Source organism: Euprymna scolopes, chromosome 9 (genome assembly GCF_053919585.1).
Source record: "Euprymna scolopes isolate OS-2025 chromosome 9, ASM5391958v1, whole genome shotgun sequence".
NCBI lineage: Eukaryota > Metazoa > Mollusca > Cephalopoda > Sepiida > Sepiolidae > Euprymna > Euprymna scolopes.
In genome coordinates, this window is record NC_136490.1 from 149,930,260 (window position 1) to 149,949,915 (window position 19,656).

Genomic DNA, 19,656 nt, shown 5'->3' on the forward strand with positions numbered 1-19,656 from the left:
ATACTGTCAGTGTGAGTATTTTTCTAGCAAGGTAAAAGGAGCCCACCTTCTTTGTAGCAACCTTGCACATTGAGTGACAGATTATGCATTTAATTTTCAAGTAACTATAGCCTTAGAAATTTAGAGCAAACACATTAAGTTTTTACACGGCTGTGAAGCCTGTACTATAAGCAGCAGCAGCAGCACCCTCAGTAGTGTGTAAGAGTTACCCAGCTAACAGCATTCTTGTAAAAATCCAGGAAGTCGAGCTCAGGACACTTCGTCCTCTGGTTGTCTCTGCCGCTGCATGTGACAAGCTAAGAGTATAAGACGTGAAACCAATAGAGTGAGTGTGCCAACGTCGCTTCTGCGCCATTCCTTCGCATATTCGTGATCAAACCTTCCCTGACTTCGCATACAACCGTTGAGTCTTATTGTTTTTGGTGTCTGAGTAAAAAAAAATCATTCTTGTCGATTAACGAAAAGTTACGACTATCGAGGACTTTGTGCAGACCAATTCTGCAACACGATCTTTGTGAGATCTATGCAAAGGTTCGACTCATTTAACAACAACAACAATAATAATCAACGACAAATGAATATTTTTGTAAAAACATATAAACTCTAGAAAGTATAGGAGGTTTAATACAGGAATTTTATTTTAACTAATCAAACGCTAAGAAAATATACATTTTCACACCCCTTAAAAATATACGTTGGAATATTAGCGCCATATATGGGGAACAATATTTTATATATTAATACTTAAGCTAAACCCTAGAAATATTCCACACAGTCTATCCGAAATTTTCCACTGCGGTTAGCTCTTCGCCTCAATGTCGCGACTATTGTGGCCCTAGGAAAGGGTCATTAAGAAAGACGCGAACAACAGGTTTAGGTAGAAAGAATATATTGTATTAAGAAAGTGAATACAAAGAAAAGTTATTGGTATTTACGGTCTGTGGTCTTATATAAAAGGAACTTTGTGTGTCTGTGAGTGCATTCCCTATGGACTCCAAAACGGCTGGGCTGATTTTGTTGGAAATTTCACACAAATGTACCTAAACAAAACAAATCCAATCAACACAAACTCGTTTGACAAATCATCACTTGTATACAGTGACTGTATATTAGGTTATTTTTACGTATCCGTTGTCTGTTGCCAATAAAATAAAATTATGTTTATATGGATTGATTCTGTATCATTTTGTTTGTTTCTTTATTTCTTTGATTTTTTTCTGATATTGACTTTCCCTCTCCACTGCCAAACGTTAGGATTCAACACTCGCGGTGAAATGTTATTTATTTGCAATAGAATATCTATAACACAACGAGAGGCACAAGAAAACTTTAAAAAAAAAAAGTAAACAAAAGAGAAAGTTCATATGAAGAATAAGTGAGTTTTATGTATTTCCTAGAGTTCCTAAAAAGTTTTAAAGCGAACAATTGTGTTGTTGATGGCAATACATTATCAAAAGAAACAATGGCAAAGTCTATCCATGGAAAATAATTTTATATGGCATCGTCATGTCGTATGAATCCAACGATTCTATTGTTGGCATTGGTTTCTCCGATATTTTTCTAGTCAAAATTATTTCTATAAAATACATCATGTACTTATGAGAGGAACCACATGAAGGTTGCTAACATCTTACGTGAAAGTGATTTTTGTGGAATGAACTGGATTCGCACTTGGGACACACAGGTCGTCAGTCCGTGTCGTTAACTACTGAACCACCGTCAACTTATTTTTATGGCTAACATTAATGATTTAAAGATTTGAGTTACAGAAAAAGAGGAATGATTTTCAGATCGCCAAGTTCGCCGCGTCGAAGTATACGTAACAAAAATCCGTCCTGTTCCCTTTTCGACGTTATCGCAAACAAGCTTTCTTCAGCTGACACTAGATTGCATAGTACACCATACCGACGTCAAACCGACCAAAAAGAATCGTCCCCAACTGAAGAAATGCTGGTGTTTCATATTGCCAAACCCGACCGCATCTCAATTTGCATATGACACGTTTTTATCTCGTGTCGGTCAAGTTTCGAGTTTAAGATCTTTTCTCTTTTTCTTAAGTGAATGAGTAATGACACCCGCGTTAATCATGCACACTAAAATTTTCACTACAATGACTTGTTAAGATAATGCAAAATTAGGTGTTGGCGATGAACGAGAGTTCAAAATAAACCGCTTGAGTGAAATAAGGTGTTTTACTTGTAAGAAGGAATTGGGTACATACAGTTATATCGACCGGTTCCGTGCACATTTACATGTGTAAAGGATAAACTAGATTAACTAGAGTTAAAATGAAAAATTGACAGATCTAAAACTCAACGTTTCACCAAGCTATCACGTAAGCTTTTTCATGAGAGATAAAAGTAGTTCATGTGTGTCTCTCGTTGCTCCTGTCGAGGGCCTTTGACCAGGGGCCGAGATTAGATTTTAATGACACACCTACGTGCGTTGTCTCTGGACTGTTGTGTATGCGTTATGCATACGGGTGACTTTGAGGCAAGGAATGAAAAGGAGAAAGAATCTATTTGTATTTCAGCTTTTATAGTTCTCGATCTTAGCGTCCCCTAGTGGGGTAAAAAGGGGGATAATTAGGCATGAGTACCGTTTGCTGTATATATGCGTATATGAGTGTGTGGAAAGTTTATGCTGCCACCTAGATTGAATTTTTTTTTATATGTTCTTAATAATACATGTAAGCTTTAAGTTTGTGTGGGAATGTTGCACTTCGACCAGATCTGAAATGTAATTTTTTTTTCTTTTGTGGGGTGCATGCATTTGGAGTATTCTCGAAAGCGGTGCTATGTGTGATGAGTTAGTTGTGATTTTCCACTAAAAGGGCATTTAGCTTGTTGATGAAAACAATGTAATTTCTGTCATTTTTCGCGATGTTTAGAAATATTTCTTTCCTTTTGACTTCTCTGTATGAGCTCTGGTAGTGTGATTGTAGTGTGTTCTAACTGCATTGTCACGGGCAAGTACATATCGAAAATGTTTGAACATGTGAACTTATCTCGATGTTTTCTTCGTTCGAGTGAATTGTAACTTTAACATTCTTGTTTTAGTTTCTGTCTAAATGTAGTCGTAGGGTGTTATAAGCGGAAATAAAGGGAAATAACTCTAAAAGAGTAAGGTTGGAGACAGCACGAATTAAGATGGCGGACACACACAATTTACAATAATCGTTCTTGTAAAGTTATCATTTTTCTATTGTTAATAAATAGTTTAATGCTTAGCGTTCTTGCTATTTTTCATAACCAACAACAAACGACACAAAATAGAGTGTGTTTCATCTTTGTTGACTAAATATTGTCCGGGCAAAAATAATGTTATCCTGAAAACTACTTCAGCTTGTGTGCAACCTAAGTACTCTTTGATAACGTTCCAAATCAATAGTAAGATTCATGGCACTTTATCGACCCCGTTGGTTGTATTGAATTGTATTGAGAGAGTCGCTTTTGGTTGTCTGTGAAATCGTTCAACTAGTCCGTTGGAATATAGATTATGCGCTGTTGTTCATATGTGCTTGGCACCTATTACGAAACTTGAATTCGTCTAAAATCTTTGAAATTGTGTTCTCTTGTCGGTCGTGATGACTGTGAGTACACCGTATATGGCTATCCACTCTCTGCGGATGGTTTCATTCTACTGTGTTTGTTCAAATGTCCTTTAACAGGATTATAATGGGCCAACGAAAAAACCTATTAACGTAACAGATAGTAGTAGTTCTGTCTAAGTGGTATGGATCCGATGGTATCTATGTGCAGATGAGAGTATCTAACGCCGGGTGGCTAAATGTCTCAATAAGGAATTTGCTGTACTTGTGAACTTTTTAGCGCTGGCAGTTATGCAGCTGCTAGTCCGAAGTCGGACATTTTGTTCATCTTAACCCATACTAATCTTTTGCTGATCATTTTGGCTGAGATGGAAGAGTAAATGAAAATAATGTAAATGCTCTGCCGCAGTGAAGTTGGGATGTAAGAACTGGATAGGAATGTTATCATGTTGCAATATACATTTTTATGGCTAAGTGAAGTTGACAAAACTGTGAGTTGCGGAGGAAGTGTTTTTTGATATCTATTGTAGAAATGAGTTTGATACGTGCTTCTGCACGAGCAAGTAATAACTAAGAAAGTTTTAAATAATAGAGTCTTTGTTAGTTTGGAAAATTGCATGAGCCACTGTTTCGATCGAATTTGATGTACCCTATTTTAGTAGAAAACTGTAGTATAATAGTACAAGTAGCGAGATTCTCTATGTGTTTTTCAAGGGATTGAAAAAATGTGCATGTTAATGGTTTGTGAGCTGTGTAATCGTAAATGTTGATTGCAAATCGTCTGCCTTAAACAGGTGTTTGACACTTCTATTTTCGCACGAATGGTGACATTTATTTGATGTGTTTCTACCAGTATTTGGTTTAATGTTTGTTTTTTGAACAATGACCAAGGGTCGTCGTGCAGACCTTATGGGCAACCATTTTGTTTTTGTTCTAACTTCACAGAGTGGACACAAGGTTTGTTTTGTTTAGTACAAACAAAAAAGGAAAATACTCGAACTTAGATTGTAACCAAAACCTAAATTCAAGTACGATAACCATGAGGCCAGATTGACACGTTCTTTAAAATTTTTTCCAAACCTACCTATTTTTGACATAATGAATCTGACATGTGAACCATTCAGGCATACAAATTCGTGAAACTGTTGACAAACAGATAAAACTACTCTATATAACAAATTTCGAGTCTGTAAATAAAAATCCGTTGAGTATATAGGTTGAGAAGTGTCCTCATTCTCACGTATATATATATATATATATATATATATATATATATATATATATATATATATATATTAGCAAAAGTACTCGTCGTTGACTGGGTTCAAAAACAGCCTACAGAATATGGACTCTGATTTATGAAAGTATGATAGGTTATGAAAAGGAAAGGTTGTAATGAGATAGCTTCGAATTTGGGGGTATCAAAACCAAAGCAAAATATGATGAAAGTAAAAATAAAATAGATAAACCCCATAATTTATTATACCATGCCTGTTCACACTGAAACACTTATCACAATATTGTGTGGATCTATATTCAAAAACCTTGTTAAACTTTGTGACATATTCCCATTCTATGGAGGTCAGGCGCGAACGAACACCCATAATTTTATTATACCATATTTCTTCAAACGGAAACATAATTATCAAAGTATACTTACGCAGATAGATATAAAAAGTCTTTATTAAAGTTTGTGCCTATTTCCATTCTATGGAGGCCAAGCGCGAATGCAGACACCACAATTTTATTATACTATCCCTATTTAAATTAAAACATACTTATCAAAGTATTATTATGTACATCTATATCAAAAACACTTGTAAACGTTTGTTTTTTTTTAATTTTTTATTTCCATACTTTGTGGACCAGGCACGTACGCAGACCCCACAATTTTAATGAATCATCATTATGCCAGATCAAACATACCCATTCCTGTATCTCAATACATCTTCTATCATTATATGTGATCAGTTTTCTATAATAGTCAACCATATACGAGCCTATTCGTGACCACACAGACGTTCAGCTTTATATTATAGATAATCACTTTATGGATTACTTCATCGGCATACATCTGAACATTAAAAACCTCTCCATTTGGTCTGGATTATACCTTGCTTCATTGCTTTGGATCTTACGATTGTGCTTCTATTTCTCTTCATTGGCCCTAACTACACCATAGAATATTCTATTTTAATCTTGGTTTCTTTTAAATTTTCATACAAGCTTTTTAGTTTTCAATCTACATGCTAAATAGCGAAATTTATGACAGCTCATACACATTATTTTGCTAAAAACATTTCCCCTGGTGAGATGAGACATTTATTGAAAATTCGTGGATTAAGGGGGGAAAAAAACTTTAATTAGTCGATACATGAACTTAATTATTTTTCGTATTTTTTTTAGATAATTCAAACGACTGTTCTCATCTTGAATGTTATTTTAACAATGTTTCGATCGATATAACCTCCGACCTTTTTCAAGTATATATTGTTGAACTGGGTAATTTTTTTGTCAAACTTGTAGTAGATGAAACACTCGGGAATCTTCAGTTGTAAAATTTACACTCTTCTGGAGGTGGAAGGTTCAATCCTTAATGAGAGCAACACTCATAATACAGTTGCAAATCACTTAGGACTTCTAAAAAATCATGGCTGACAGAACAAGAGCATGCTATCCCCATGGGTTAAATAAAGGAATCTGTTCGAAATTGCCTGTAGATTTCGAAGTTTGACAAGATAAACCTGAGGAAAATCGGAGGTTACATCGATCTAAACGTTGTAAAAATAACACTCAAAATGAGAACAGTAGTCCGAATCATCAAAAACAATACAAATTATCAATCGTCATTTCACAAATTCAGAAACTGAATCTCTTTTAATGAAGATTTTCGTCTTCTGGTGAAGATGAATGAGCGTTTTCACGCGCACACGATCTGAAGGGACAGGTGAAGGTCATTATCACAATTTGTCTAGTATTGGGATCCAGTATCCAAAATACCGGTAAGAGGAAGAGACTTGACCAAGATATGAAGTCGAGTTGTCCGAGCAAATATTTCTCATCGAAAGGATTGACAAGGAGGTTCGATTTAAGAATCAGGATCAAATGAAGAATCTCTGGGATTACACGCAGTCCAATGATGAATCCATCCAGCAAAAGGAGTGGGAAAATACAGCAAGTCAGTTTTTGACCAATCTGTGGCGGAGGAACATTGCTGGCAAGTATGAAAGCCAAAGCAAACGCGAGTATTATAAGAATCAGACCGTATGTCGACGACTCCAAAAAATACTTGGGACCTGCAATGTGTAGACATGGTTGAATGGGGTTGAGATGACCCGTCTTCAATGGCATCGCTGCCACCAACAATATATTTACTATGAAACTGCAGAGCCAGAAAAGAATCAGTGTAAGTTTTATAATTGATTGATAAGCCTTAAGACGGTAAATATGTGGCCACATGAGAGAAACTATCAAATCTATGTTCAGGTAAATGAGGCTAAATATGGAAGCGTCCCACAGGACATGAGAAACGACACTCCATGTTTTACAAGACATGACCGTATATAAGATCGGCCGCTGCGAATTTCCGAATATAATTGAAACTGGCACGGCAATTATAGTAAATAAAATGGACGATGCAATGCTGCTGAGAAGACTGTAATGGTAGCTCGGCCAGAAGAGCTTTCTGTACGCAAGTATGGAAATGAAGAGTACACTATGTAATAATATTATCAAGCCGACAAAAGAAAACTGGAAGATAAGTAGTTGGCCGCCTTTCACGAGAGCAGCAGGAGGTGAATGGGTACATGGTGGTTCCATTTCTGAAAAATAAAAAGTAAAAAATATATGTGCTATTTTTTTTTTTACATAGGAATCATCACTTATCAAGGTCTGGGAGCCACTCGAGCATAAGGGTTAAGGGGTGTACAGTAGTCAATGGGATTATAGCTTAGTAATCGTAAGTAGTGAAAATTTTGTAAATTGGATTACTTAAGATGGCGGTTCATCAAGAATTTGTTTACGTTGGACTTGAAGACAGTCAAATTGTAGTCAACTGGAAAGCAGGGAAACAGAAGAGAGTTCCACAGGCGTACATTTCTAAGAAAGAAGCTTTGCTCATGGAATCTACATTTAGGTTTAGGCACAGATAAAGAGTGGGGGAAATTATTGATAATGGTTTCAGCTAGACGGGTGTTTTTCCTGAAAGTTTGGAGAGGGGGGGGGCATAGATTGATATTAAAAAGTTATGGTGATTTTTGGATCTATTTGTTCGCACGCAAATAGAAACATGTGAGTGGTTGGCTAAAAAGGAATAGGCAGAGTACACCTTGTTAAGGTAGTAGTTTTAAGATGTTTTACTTTTAGTTATTTACGCTTGCTTTACTCAAGTTTGAATCTCATATTAAGATTTTTTTTAATTAGATTTTTTTATGAATTAAAAGAAATTAACGTAACATCAAAATATTACATGAATACATTTTATTGTGGTGGTGTAAGTTTCGAATTCCTCGTCACCAGTGTTGTGGGGGGTGTAAGTATCCAATCATTCCTCGCCAATGTTAGGACTTGCATGTCGGTAATAATCAAGACACAGTGGTAAAACTATGCTACAGGAATATACATCATGATTCTAAAGGCTATAACTTCCACGAATCGCTGCACACGACATGTTAGACATAACTATTTATAATATCTGCGTAAATCTATTATTCCTGAAATATGTATAAGTTTACCCCATAACAAGTTTTAAACTAAGTGACCTTTCTTGATAATCCACAAACTAGTAGATAGGCAGCATAGTTGTCATTAGTTACAAGCAAGTAAGTTTTGCTTAAAAAATTATTTCAAATATGAAGCCACTCAATAGTATGAAGACCTTAAAAGAATATTACGGTAAATCAATCAAATTTGTAATTTTATATACTAACTACATGGCTAACGAGCTGTGTAATTTTCACTTACTGTAGTGTAACAAGTTCTACCTATGTATAATTTGTTCGGCACACAAACATCTGCTCGCCCACGAACCACTTTTCTTCAGACTACTTATAAAACAGTAGACGCTAAGTAAAAGTTTAAAATGACATACTACACCAACACGATTCAAGGAGCAGGTATAAACTAGTTAATGTGATTAAAATAACCTGTAAAACATTCACAACGAAACTTGTCTATCTACAACTATCTACACTGTAAATAATGTTCCTTTCTTCTTAGAATTAAATGAAACTTCCCTGAGTACAGTTCCTTTGCAAGAACTATGTGTCCGTGGTCTACAATACCACGATGATGCTACTCAGCTTATTTGAACATGGTCGTTTTCAAGTCCAATGTTAACAAATTCTTGTTGAGCCAATAAATAATAATCTAATAATCAAAATTTCGGTTTCAAACATCATTATCAATTGTCACTATGTTGTTTCACCTGTGGGCTTTGATAATCTGTACCAGTTAGTATATAAAAATATTACCGTTCGAGTGATTAACTTGCGTAAATAATTTTGTAAAAACTAACAATGCGGGATGTGTACCACAGTCTGGTTCCGTCAGTAAGCGATGACATACGTTCCGAATCAGCATTTTGCGCTATGGTATAGGCATAGGCGTGACGTCATGGAGCAGAATGCACATTTAGGCATAGAGATCGGAGGGAAAAGGGAGGAGAAAAAAAAGAATAAAAAAGACGTGTGGCAAGTTGAAAGTTACGCTTGGCGAGCACACGCGGCTCTTTCTCTTACCTCTTCGATTGAGATCCAGCTATGCCTGGTGCTATGTATTGACAGCCAGCTGTGTTTGGTGCCGCGTATTGACAGCCAACCGATGTGACGGTCAGAAAGAGAGAACATACAGGTGTTAAATATGTATCGGCAGCTAGTGTGGTAAACAAAGAAAATAAAGAAACTTTTTTGCACCTGGAAAGTTTGTGTCGAAGTTCTAATTTCTTTGCGACTGTCTTTACGTACAATGTTTAGGCCCGTTAGAGAGAACGACAACGTTACAGTTGTATGAGCACATGCGTCTGCTTCAAAGTTACGAAAAAATGAGGAATTATTCAATTCTAATTAAATCTTTAGCATTTAATTATATATTCTTTTTTAAGTAAACATCCAGTGTCAATTAAATATTAAACCAATACAATAGAACGTTAAATTAAATTAAAACATATATAATTACTTTTATATTATAACAAAAGTAGTTTACTAGTTTGAATTTGTTTTGTTTATAACTCAGTGCTGATTGATGCAAGCGTTCAATTTCCCTTGTGGCTTGCCCAATCAAAGGCCATTTCTCAGACGAGATGAGCACGTGAGCTAATAAAAAGATTAAATGCATGGTAACTTCTTCTTTCGTGGTCAGAACTTCCACACAACCCAGCCGGGCTTTTTGCCTTGTGTTCAACTTCGTCAAGGAGAATCTATCATGGCTACCACCAAGCTCCGAACTTCAACAAGCGTACATGAATTATTTTCTCTTCCAACAGAAATGCCTAGCTTTTTGGTCTCGGTCCATACCCATAGACTTCTATTGCTAACACTCTTCTCTTTTTCATTCTTATTTTGCTCGTAGTACGTACCCGTCACAGAACGAGGATGTCGTATACAAAAAAAACAAAAAAAAACGTAAATTGGTCAAGCAGGTTTATTTTTAACTAAGAAAATCTAATTTTATTATTTTATGAACAAACAAAAAGGGGCTGTCTCACGCCGATATCAAGAAAAATGAAGGGCAGATAATTCAGCAATAATTAAAACTTGCGAGATCAGCTTTTTTATGCTAACAATTTCATATTAATTACTTAAAATCCTTCAAACAATGCTTTTCCTTATTAAGAATCTATTTGATCAATTTACGTAATTTTTAGAATATAACATTTTCGTTTCCTGGCGTACATAATAAGATTTTTCTGTACCCGTGTCATTTTATTTAAGTTGAACTGTGGACTTGCTCCCAAAAAATAAACGATAAATATGAAACGCTTTTCCTGTACGTATGATTAAGAGAAATTACGTTGGCGACGAATAAGTATTAATTTAATAGTTTCATTTTCAGTCAAAATTAAAAATGGCGACTACAACCAAGGAAATAAAACAAGGGATAATTATAACTTCTAAAAAAGAACCAAATTACAAGTCACATTATTTATGTTATTTATTTATTTATTTTACAATGTTAACGGTCGATGACCTTGTTTAATGAGCGTAAAACTTCTAGATGCCGTAATACAATGTTAGTTAACAGATTATAAGTAATTGTTTTATTTTCTTGTGTCTAGTGACTGCAAAATGTTAATCAATGCATTTAAGAGAATCTGTAAGTATGTCTAGTTAACAGCGAAATCTTAATTTTCTTTTAAAAGAAATCGAAATTACAAGTAAACATGATTTACCTTTATTAAACTTGTTTTATAGAGTACTAGCAGGCCACCCGGCATTGCCCGGTTGTAAAATACGAATAAGTATCATATTTTAATCAATGCAGATTTCTTGTTTATTATAAACAGAAATACTGCAGCTATTAAACGTAACGTTAAATTCCTTAAAGAAAAATGAAGTAAAATAACGAACGAAACTGAGACATGTGTATGCGAGTATTATGTTTTTCTAAAGAGTTTATAGGAGGGAAATATTGTGCATTTCTCTCCTCATAATTACGTAAATAAACACAAAGCCAAACGACGACTTTTAACAAAACAATAATAAAGGGTTTATCTAGAAAAGGTGAGATTGTATCTCAGACTGAAGAGAAAGAAAGAAAGTGTAAATGTCTGTTTGAAGGTGTCGTCTGCCATCAGACTGCAGTCGTCAACAAGTAGCAGTGGGAGGGGTGAGTGAGAGAGGTCTGTATAGGTCGCTTGCTGGCGTCCCTCTGGCGATCGCAGCTGAAATCCCAAAGGGCTAAAAATAGTCCTTAAGGGGACAGCTCAAATCAATGCGCCCTGTCAACCGATTGGTTAGTGTGGCCGAATCATTTTGGCACCGGGCATTGATCCGCTTATAGTAAATAGTTTGTTAACTGCTGCAAGTTCACTTCTTGTAAATAAAAAAATACTCGAGCTGAGATCGAAACCAAAACCTAAAACAGTGAGTCAACTACGATTACCATTAGACCAGCTTGCCATGTTCTTTAAAGAGTGTTTTCAAACCTGCTTATGCTTGACATAAGGAAACATGTTTTATGACCGTGCATGCGCAGTCATGAAACCGTTGACAAACAGATAAAAATCCGATGACCCCCTCAAATATCCATTTTTCAATTTTGACCTCTTGGCAGGCATTTTTCCCCGATATAAACCGATTGAAAGGTTTTCCACGTATATAAATACACTATATACCAATTTTCAAGTCTGTAGATCAAAAATTTGTTGAGTATATAGGTTGAAAAGTGTCCTCACACACATACATTCCTACTTTTATAGATATATAGATTCACTCGTTTGAGGTCACTACCGCTTGCATTACACTTGTGTCATGAATAGACTAATATTTCTTGATAAAAAACAGTCATCGTTTTGCTGATAACTGAAACGGATAGGACAACGATTGAATTATGTTAAAACTTACAGTCTTTTGTTAAAGTGGTTGGAAAACGATTGGATCATTCTACAGATCCAGAAATATCAGACTGCCCATGTAATCATTTATCTACATATGAGACACGTCCTCAGATGCCATGTCTGAGGAGTACTCTGTGTGGCTTAGATAGAGCACAAAAATTGACTTTGAACTCTAGTGAAGATCATTAAGGAAGCAGCATGCTTTGACTAGCTTCTGAGACTGACCTTCACTCCCGATCTAAATGGAACACATACATCGAATTCGTTGTTGCCATGGACACCAGAAAAAATGGTTGGATCATTCTACCGCTCCAGAAGGTATTTCACTCCCGATGCAATCCTCTACCCGCATAAGAGCCAAATACATCCTAAGATGGAATATTGTTGCCACATGTGGAGCCTCACTCCATGGTTCCCCCTGTAAGGCATTCACGACTAGATACAAACACATTCACAACTAGATACAAACACATTCGCAACTAGATACAAACACATTCACAACTAGATACAAACACATTCACAACTAGATACAAACACATTCGCAACTAGATACAAACACTAACAACAATTTTCTTTACTCTTTTTGTGTATCTAAAACTGAACGAAAATTTTATGAGCAAAGCCCTTTTCCCAGAACTGTTCATCTATGAAACACAATATCGCAGAGCTGCTTCAAAGCTGACTATAACATGTCGTTTTCATGTTACACGTGAACAAGTTATTGATAAACAGTCCTCTAAAATAAATTAACTCATCCGATTTCCTGTATCACCGATCATTATCATTAATCTTTATCCTTGAATAGCCTCTAGGCGTTGATAAGTGGTGACTATAGAATTAAAAATCTCTTCTGTTCTTTACATCCCATTTCCCACAGAACAGACGTCGCTCGTCACTCCTTACTCTATCAATAGTTCCATGAAAAGTGTTCGACTGAGCTCGAATCTCTGGCCCCCTCTTGTAAAAAACAAATGTATAGTAAGAACTCGTTTTACTACCATAGCGAAAAGTCGTTCCTTTCTTCCTCCGTGCACCTGACGTCAGAAGTAATATCTTAAAACCGATCTTCTTCCTGTCTGGAGAAAACACATTGCCACAGAAAGACTTCCCTGCAGATTACAACGTAGTCATCTTCAAATCCAATGTCAATGTAATCAAACTTAGCTAATTCGATTAATCATCGTCAATTTTCTCATTAATTTTTGTTTAACTACCAATAACCAGACTTTATCTTCGAGTGGCCTTTGGCCTTGGTAGGTGGTGACTTATTAGTACAAAAACAATTATATATGGTGATTTCTGCTTTTTTGTTATTATTTAAAAATACCGATGATCAAAATTTATGGAAAACAATCAAGTTTTTGCTGCTGCTGCTGCTGCTGCTACTACTGCTGCTGCTGCTGCTGCTGCTACAATTGTTGTTGTTGTTGTTGTTGAAGAAGAAGAAGAAGAAGAAGAAGAAGAAGAAGAAGAAGAAGAAGAAGAAGAAGAAGAAGAAATATAGTTTTTAATTTGTTTGATTATTTCTATTGAGTGACGCCATTTAGTCAAATATAATTAGGAGGTGCCAAACCACCATGAGCCACTGCTAACGATTTATGGATAAAAAAAAAGCATTCCAACACATGCTACAAAGAGATTACAAAGATAGAGGACTATTTTCCTCAATCACAATTATTAAATGGAGTATCTCCCATCGTCAAACATTAGTCATGTTAATCTATTATCGAGACGTATTCCAAAATATACTGAATCATTTGAAGGTATAGTCGTTGCCTCTCTCCAAACTAGGGTGGAAATAAAAACAAGTCCGTTGTGTAACGCAATTAGGAAGCTTCCGGTAACGCTTGAAGAAATAAAAGAAAAGATGTTAAACAACGGTTTTTTCAAAAACATAAAAAGAAAAGAAGAAACACCGGCAAAACTCGAAAGTGTACAGGGTGGAACGATAAAATTGTTGCCATAAAAAAGACATGATTTCATTTCCATTTGATGAAAACCAGTTTTCTTTCTTTTTTTTTTTTTTGTTTCGGACCATCTACTAGTTGGCCAGTTGTGTACAAATTCCAAGAGCAATAGGAGCCTTCTACCATGTCTGAAAGTGACACTATGTTCAATGAGCGAGATCGAAGATGCGCCATTGTTCAACTCATGCTCTCTACCGATCAAGTTATGACAATAGGCCAGCACCCTCAAAATGCAAATCCGGATGGTTCAACGCTTGAGGGCACAGCTCAACAAAGTTTTCGGTCACGGTTATGGTCTTTGGTGCGGTTTCAAGTGAGGACCACATCATACCACCTCACATCTTCGAAGTCGGCTTGAAAGTCAACACCAAAGTGTACCTGGATGTGCTGAAGAGTGTCGTGACCCCCTGTTACAATCAAGTGGCCACTGGCAGACCCTGAGTGTGGCAGTAGGACTCGGCGCCAACCCACAAATCCAAAGAGACCCAGGCTTGGCTTCAGAAGGAGTGCTACGACTTTGTATCCTTCCTTCACTTTCGGACCTGGACCCACTGGGCTACTTCGTTTGGTCATACGTTGAGAACATCACTAAACATGACCTCCCATAACGCCAAAGCCAGCCTGATTACCGCCATTCGTTGATTATTTGCCGAGTATTTGCTGAGTTCCTGCCAGCGCTTGTGGGAAAGGTATGCTCCCAGTTTTATACTCGTATCAAAGCATTGATTGAGGCTGAAGGCGGCTACATTGAATAGATATCAGCTCTACTACATAATCAAGTTATCTGAATTTATTTTTTCAATAAAAGTTTTAAAATAAAGCTGTAGTGTTGTTTTACTTAGGAAGTCAAATTTATCGTTCCACTCTGTGGTGATATAGTTATGTACAGCGATTGAGTGGTTATTGCGGCAAGATTACAGAAATGTATACTAAAAGAATTTCATGTCCGTTACTAGTGCATTTCGAAAATGAAAACATCTCATAAGATTTGGATTCACGTCTTGCCTTGGACAAGGATGGATACAGACATTGGAAATTCGGTGAAACTATGTGAAGGTTGTTCTTTGCAGTGGCGTAGCTAGAGTAAACGTCACCCGGTGCTCAAATGTCACCTCACTGACCCTTATTTCACCCTATGCTGAATGTTTAGCTATCATTTAATTTTCATACATGCTCTACTTACTTCCTGACCGGTACATTACTGTTTACACGTATAATTAAAACAAAATCATATACGAAAAGACAATCAGTTCAAAGTTAAAGATTTTTAAAATGTATAATATCATAATAATAAATTTATTTACTAGTATGAAAACCTTTTTAGGAAGAAAAACATAAGTGTATACTATGATGAGTCACTTAGTAAATGGATGAATAAATAAATTGTTGTTACGAAGAAGAAAAGGGGGCATTAGAAACGCAGTCGAATAGAAACGCTGAAAAAGGAAAACTCAGTTAGTGAGTAAAATTTGGAAAAGATGATTTGGAAACAAAAAGACATGGAACAGCCGACCTGCCTTATCAACTCATGAAACGAAGCGAATAAATAAAATAAAATAGAACATCAAGTGATGATAAAAATAAATAAATGGATGGAAAACCAAAATTACGAAGAAAAGAAGAAATAAGACACTTTAAAAAAAAAAGAATGGAAAAAATATAGTGCTAGTTAAGTTTCTGGACGATAGAAAGATAATTTTACAAAGTTTTTATTTATTATTTTGCGTAAAATTTGGTAAATTGGATTACTTAGGGGAATGGCTCATCAAGAAGAGGTTGCAGGGAAGAGAAAAGGGCATCCCTCACAAGGCTATGAAGTGTATTTTGTCAAGAGAGGATAAGGTCTTCTAGCAGCTCCTGCCAAAATGTGGCAACAGTACTCCATCCTTGGACATACTTGGCTCTTATACAGGTAGATAATTGCATCAGCAGTGAGATATCCACTGGAGCGGTAGAACGATCTTATCATTTTTCCAGCAGCCCTCAAATATATAGTAGTGCCCTCCCCCGGGTGTGACCTACTCATAAAATATGCTTTAATAATTTATTTTAATTCATGCAGATTTCTTATTTATTTTCGTACAGCCAATTCTCTATTGAATATTATATTGTACCCAATATATAATAATGATTTAATTTATTTTTTTAAATGACTTGAGCGCCATCAGCTAGAATCGAAACAAAAACATTTAATAGTCCAGCATTGGTTGCTACCGTTTGAGCTAGATAGATAAGAAATGGTTAAAAATTAAGAGACTCCAAGCTATGAAGTCATTTTCGCATATGAAAAAACAACAGGTTTTATCGATTTACTCCTGCCAAAATCAACCTTTTTTTTTTTTTTTTTTTTCAATTTTGATCCCTTAGCAACTATTTTACTGGCTAAAAACCAAATCGAAATTGTTCCACAGGTCTAAATTCTCTACATTCCATGCTTAAAAACTCAGAAATAAGTTTGGTAGAAAGGTACCGTATATTCACTAACAAGGGCACGTGTTATATATATGTTCGTATGCTAGAACTTTATCATCCTAAATGCAACGCACTTATACACAATGTAGAAAATATCCATAAATAGAATTGAGTCTAATAGTTAAATGAAACCAATCATCCATAAAAAATGTATAATTAATTAATGAAAGTTCGTTTTCCAAAGAATATGCAAATTAGTTTACCTTTATTTAGTTGCTCGCATATCTATGACTCAGTATATTAAGAAGTTCGTTTTAATAATTTTTTAAATAGAAAATGCAGGCTGTTAATATCAATGTAAGTGTGACGAAAAACTCAACTTTATATATAGCTATAGATAAATAAATGAATATAAATCCATCTCGTCACACAAAAGTTAATGACTAAAAAGCGTTCTTTTTTTCCCCCCAATTTCCAAACGAAACTATTTTAAGTGGTGAAGGGAAGTAAGAAAGCAAATAGCAGGTGAGACAACACTTCAGGCTCATCCGCACTACCTGAAATACATTTGGAAACAAACCTCCCGATTCTAAATAAAAAAAAAGTCGGTACTTATGTAGAAAACGGACCGTGCTATACTTTATGTAGGAGTTAAATTCAATCTTTACTGTATCTTTTGTTTATTGCATGTATAGGTGAAAGCATTGAATAGTTACAAAATGCCCGCCCCTGCCTATGCTAAGAATGGATACCTAAATAATAACGTTATTACTTCAGCATGGTCCATATTCTGCATGAGTATCAAAAAAGTCAACGACGTGTGGTTTTCTTTTTTTGTGTCAAGGGAAAGAAGAAGAAGAACAACAAGAAGAACAAGAAGAACAAGAAGAAGAACAAGAACAAGAAGAAAAAGTCTTGCCAGAATATAGACTTTGCTGTTCCAACAGATCACAGAGTGAAGATCAAGAAGATAAAGAAACGGAGCAAATGCACGGAATTGGCCAGAGAGCTCAAAGGGGTATGGAAGATGAAGAAAGTCAAGATAACACCACTAATAGTAGGAACACTGGGAACAATACTGAAAAACTTTGGAAAAAGTATGGGACAGATTGGAATCAGGGGTATGTCTGAGAAGATATAACCTATAACAATAATGAAAACGGCTGAAATATTAAGAAAAACCCTTGAGTGTAGAGACACAGGAGTTATAGGCACAAGTCGGACATACAGAAACTGCTATAGATGTAAAATACAAAGGAATATCACATGGAATCATAAAAACTGAAACTGTATAATTGTAAGTTAACCCCATGCGCCCCTGACTTTCGCCCTCCTTTTTTGTGTGTGCACGTCACCATAAACTGGCGCCACACCAAATAAATGAGGGTCAAGGAGGATGGAAAGACCGAGGAGAGAAAGCCAGACCTCCTCTGGAGAAGTGCAAAGAAGACTGGGACCTTGGAGAGGCTTATTGCCACCCAAATTCCAGTGAAAACTAATAGTCACTGCCAACGAGAAATCATTGGTAAGCGGTCGTTGCGATAACACAAATTCATCTGCAAAGGTTATAAGTGGGGAGTACTGGAAATCTAAGGAAACTTGTTGTCACTCAGACTCCAGAGAACACCACAAGCTGTTCTCAATAAGAAATCTTTGATGATGAGCTGTGTGACTGCTACCAACGAAAAAATCAATGGTAAACGGTAGTTATGATAACGCAAATTAATTTGCAAATGGTATTGAAAAAGGTGAAGAGTACTGAAAATCTGGGAAAACTTGTCACTCAGACTCCAGGGAACACCACAAGTTGTTCTCAAAGAGTAATATTTGATGATAACCTGCGTGAAAACTCCTAGTGAGTAAATAATAAATTAACATATAATTATATATGAAAAATTTAATGTGAGACATAATTCTATGAGTTTATATGAATATCAGTGCGAACACTGTCGAAGCCTATTTTTTCTCTGGTCATGTTTTGACGAAGGAGTTTTTACATACGAGCATAACCAGATTGAAAGTCGCCCATGAACATGCTTATAATAAAAAATTAATTTAAATAGTTTTACCTTTAGTGACGGAACCGTTCATAGAAGACATGCCTTCTTAGTGAGTTTGTCGTCTCGCGGTATTCTTTGTCTTTGTCTGTATATTATGATGTGATACTTGTGATACTTGTTTTATTTTGTTTCTTTCTTTCAAAATCATGAAATAAATCCAAAAACTGAACAGAAAGAAAAAAAATGACTCAAAAATTGACACATATGTTGCCAGATTATTATTTAGTTTAGTTTAGTTTAATTTATGAGCGTAAATTTAAGTCTGATCAAATGTTTACTATTTATTTTGGGACAGTGCAATGTTCAATTCTATTTCGGATAAACCATTTTGTTAAAGTATAACTATGTCAGCAAAACACGCCATAACCAACATTTTTTTCTGCTTTTTTTTTTTTATTGATGCGTCGTCACTTAGCAAAGTCATGGTCAATTCACAATATACTCTTCTACAGCATTGAGTTTCCTTAACCAGTTATTGTATATAATATTTGGCAAGAAAATGGCAAATTTGCAAAGGCAGAATCATTCAAATCTCGGTTGGGTCAGTGCACCCGTTCGCCTGGCATCCATACCTCTTGAACTCAATTACATATATATCAGAGTGTAAACATACTTCCTTAATCTTTTAACTAACACGGATTAGGTTTTCCTTTTGGTCAAGATTAAAGTGTAGTATTTGTTCTTCAGACGCTACACTTCAATTTCTTGTTCTCTGTCAGTGGAGGAGAAATCCTTCACGACTGAGACAGATTTTATTTTTGTTCCTTTTCTCCACATTAAAAAAACAACCCTGTTGTCTAACTCTGTCCTCGTAGGGAGGCATTGTAAATGTAAGGTTTTCCTTTACTTTGGTTTGATTTTTTTACAAGAGAGTCACCACTTATCAAGGCCCGAAGACCACTCGAGGATAAGTGTACAATTGTTACTGAGGCAGTAACATAGTGGTCGTTAAGGGTGGAAGTTGTTTACATTGAACTTGAAGACAACAATGTTTTAGTCATCTGAGAAGCAGGCCAGTGGAATAGAGTTCCACAGGCGGGCAGTTCTAGGAAATAAGGTTTGTTTGTGGAATTTGCGTTTAGATTTAGGCACAGATAGAGAATGTGTGAAATT

At 35.8% G+C, this 19,656-nt stretch overlaps 1 protein-coding gene across 1 annotated transcript; it reads right to left on the bottom strand.

Annotated features, from left to right (window-relative positions):
* Positions 1-5,437: 5,437 nt before the first annotated feature.
* LOC145285022 (uncharacterized) lies at positions 5,438-18,718 on the bottom strand. Its single transcript, XM_080134103.1, has 2 exons — positions 18,553-18,718; positions 5,438-7,371 (listed from the first exon to the last, which is right to left on the bottom strand). The coding sequence occupies exons 1-2, from the start codon at positions 18,581-18,583 to the stop codon at positions 6,428-6,430; spliced, it is 975 nt and encodes a 324-aa protein (XP_079990229.1). The 5' UTR covers positions 18,584-18,718; the 3' UTR covers positions 5,438-6,427.
* Between the last annotated feature and the right edge of the window lie 938 nt (positions 18,719-19,656).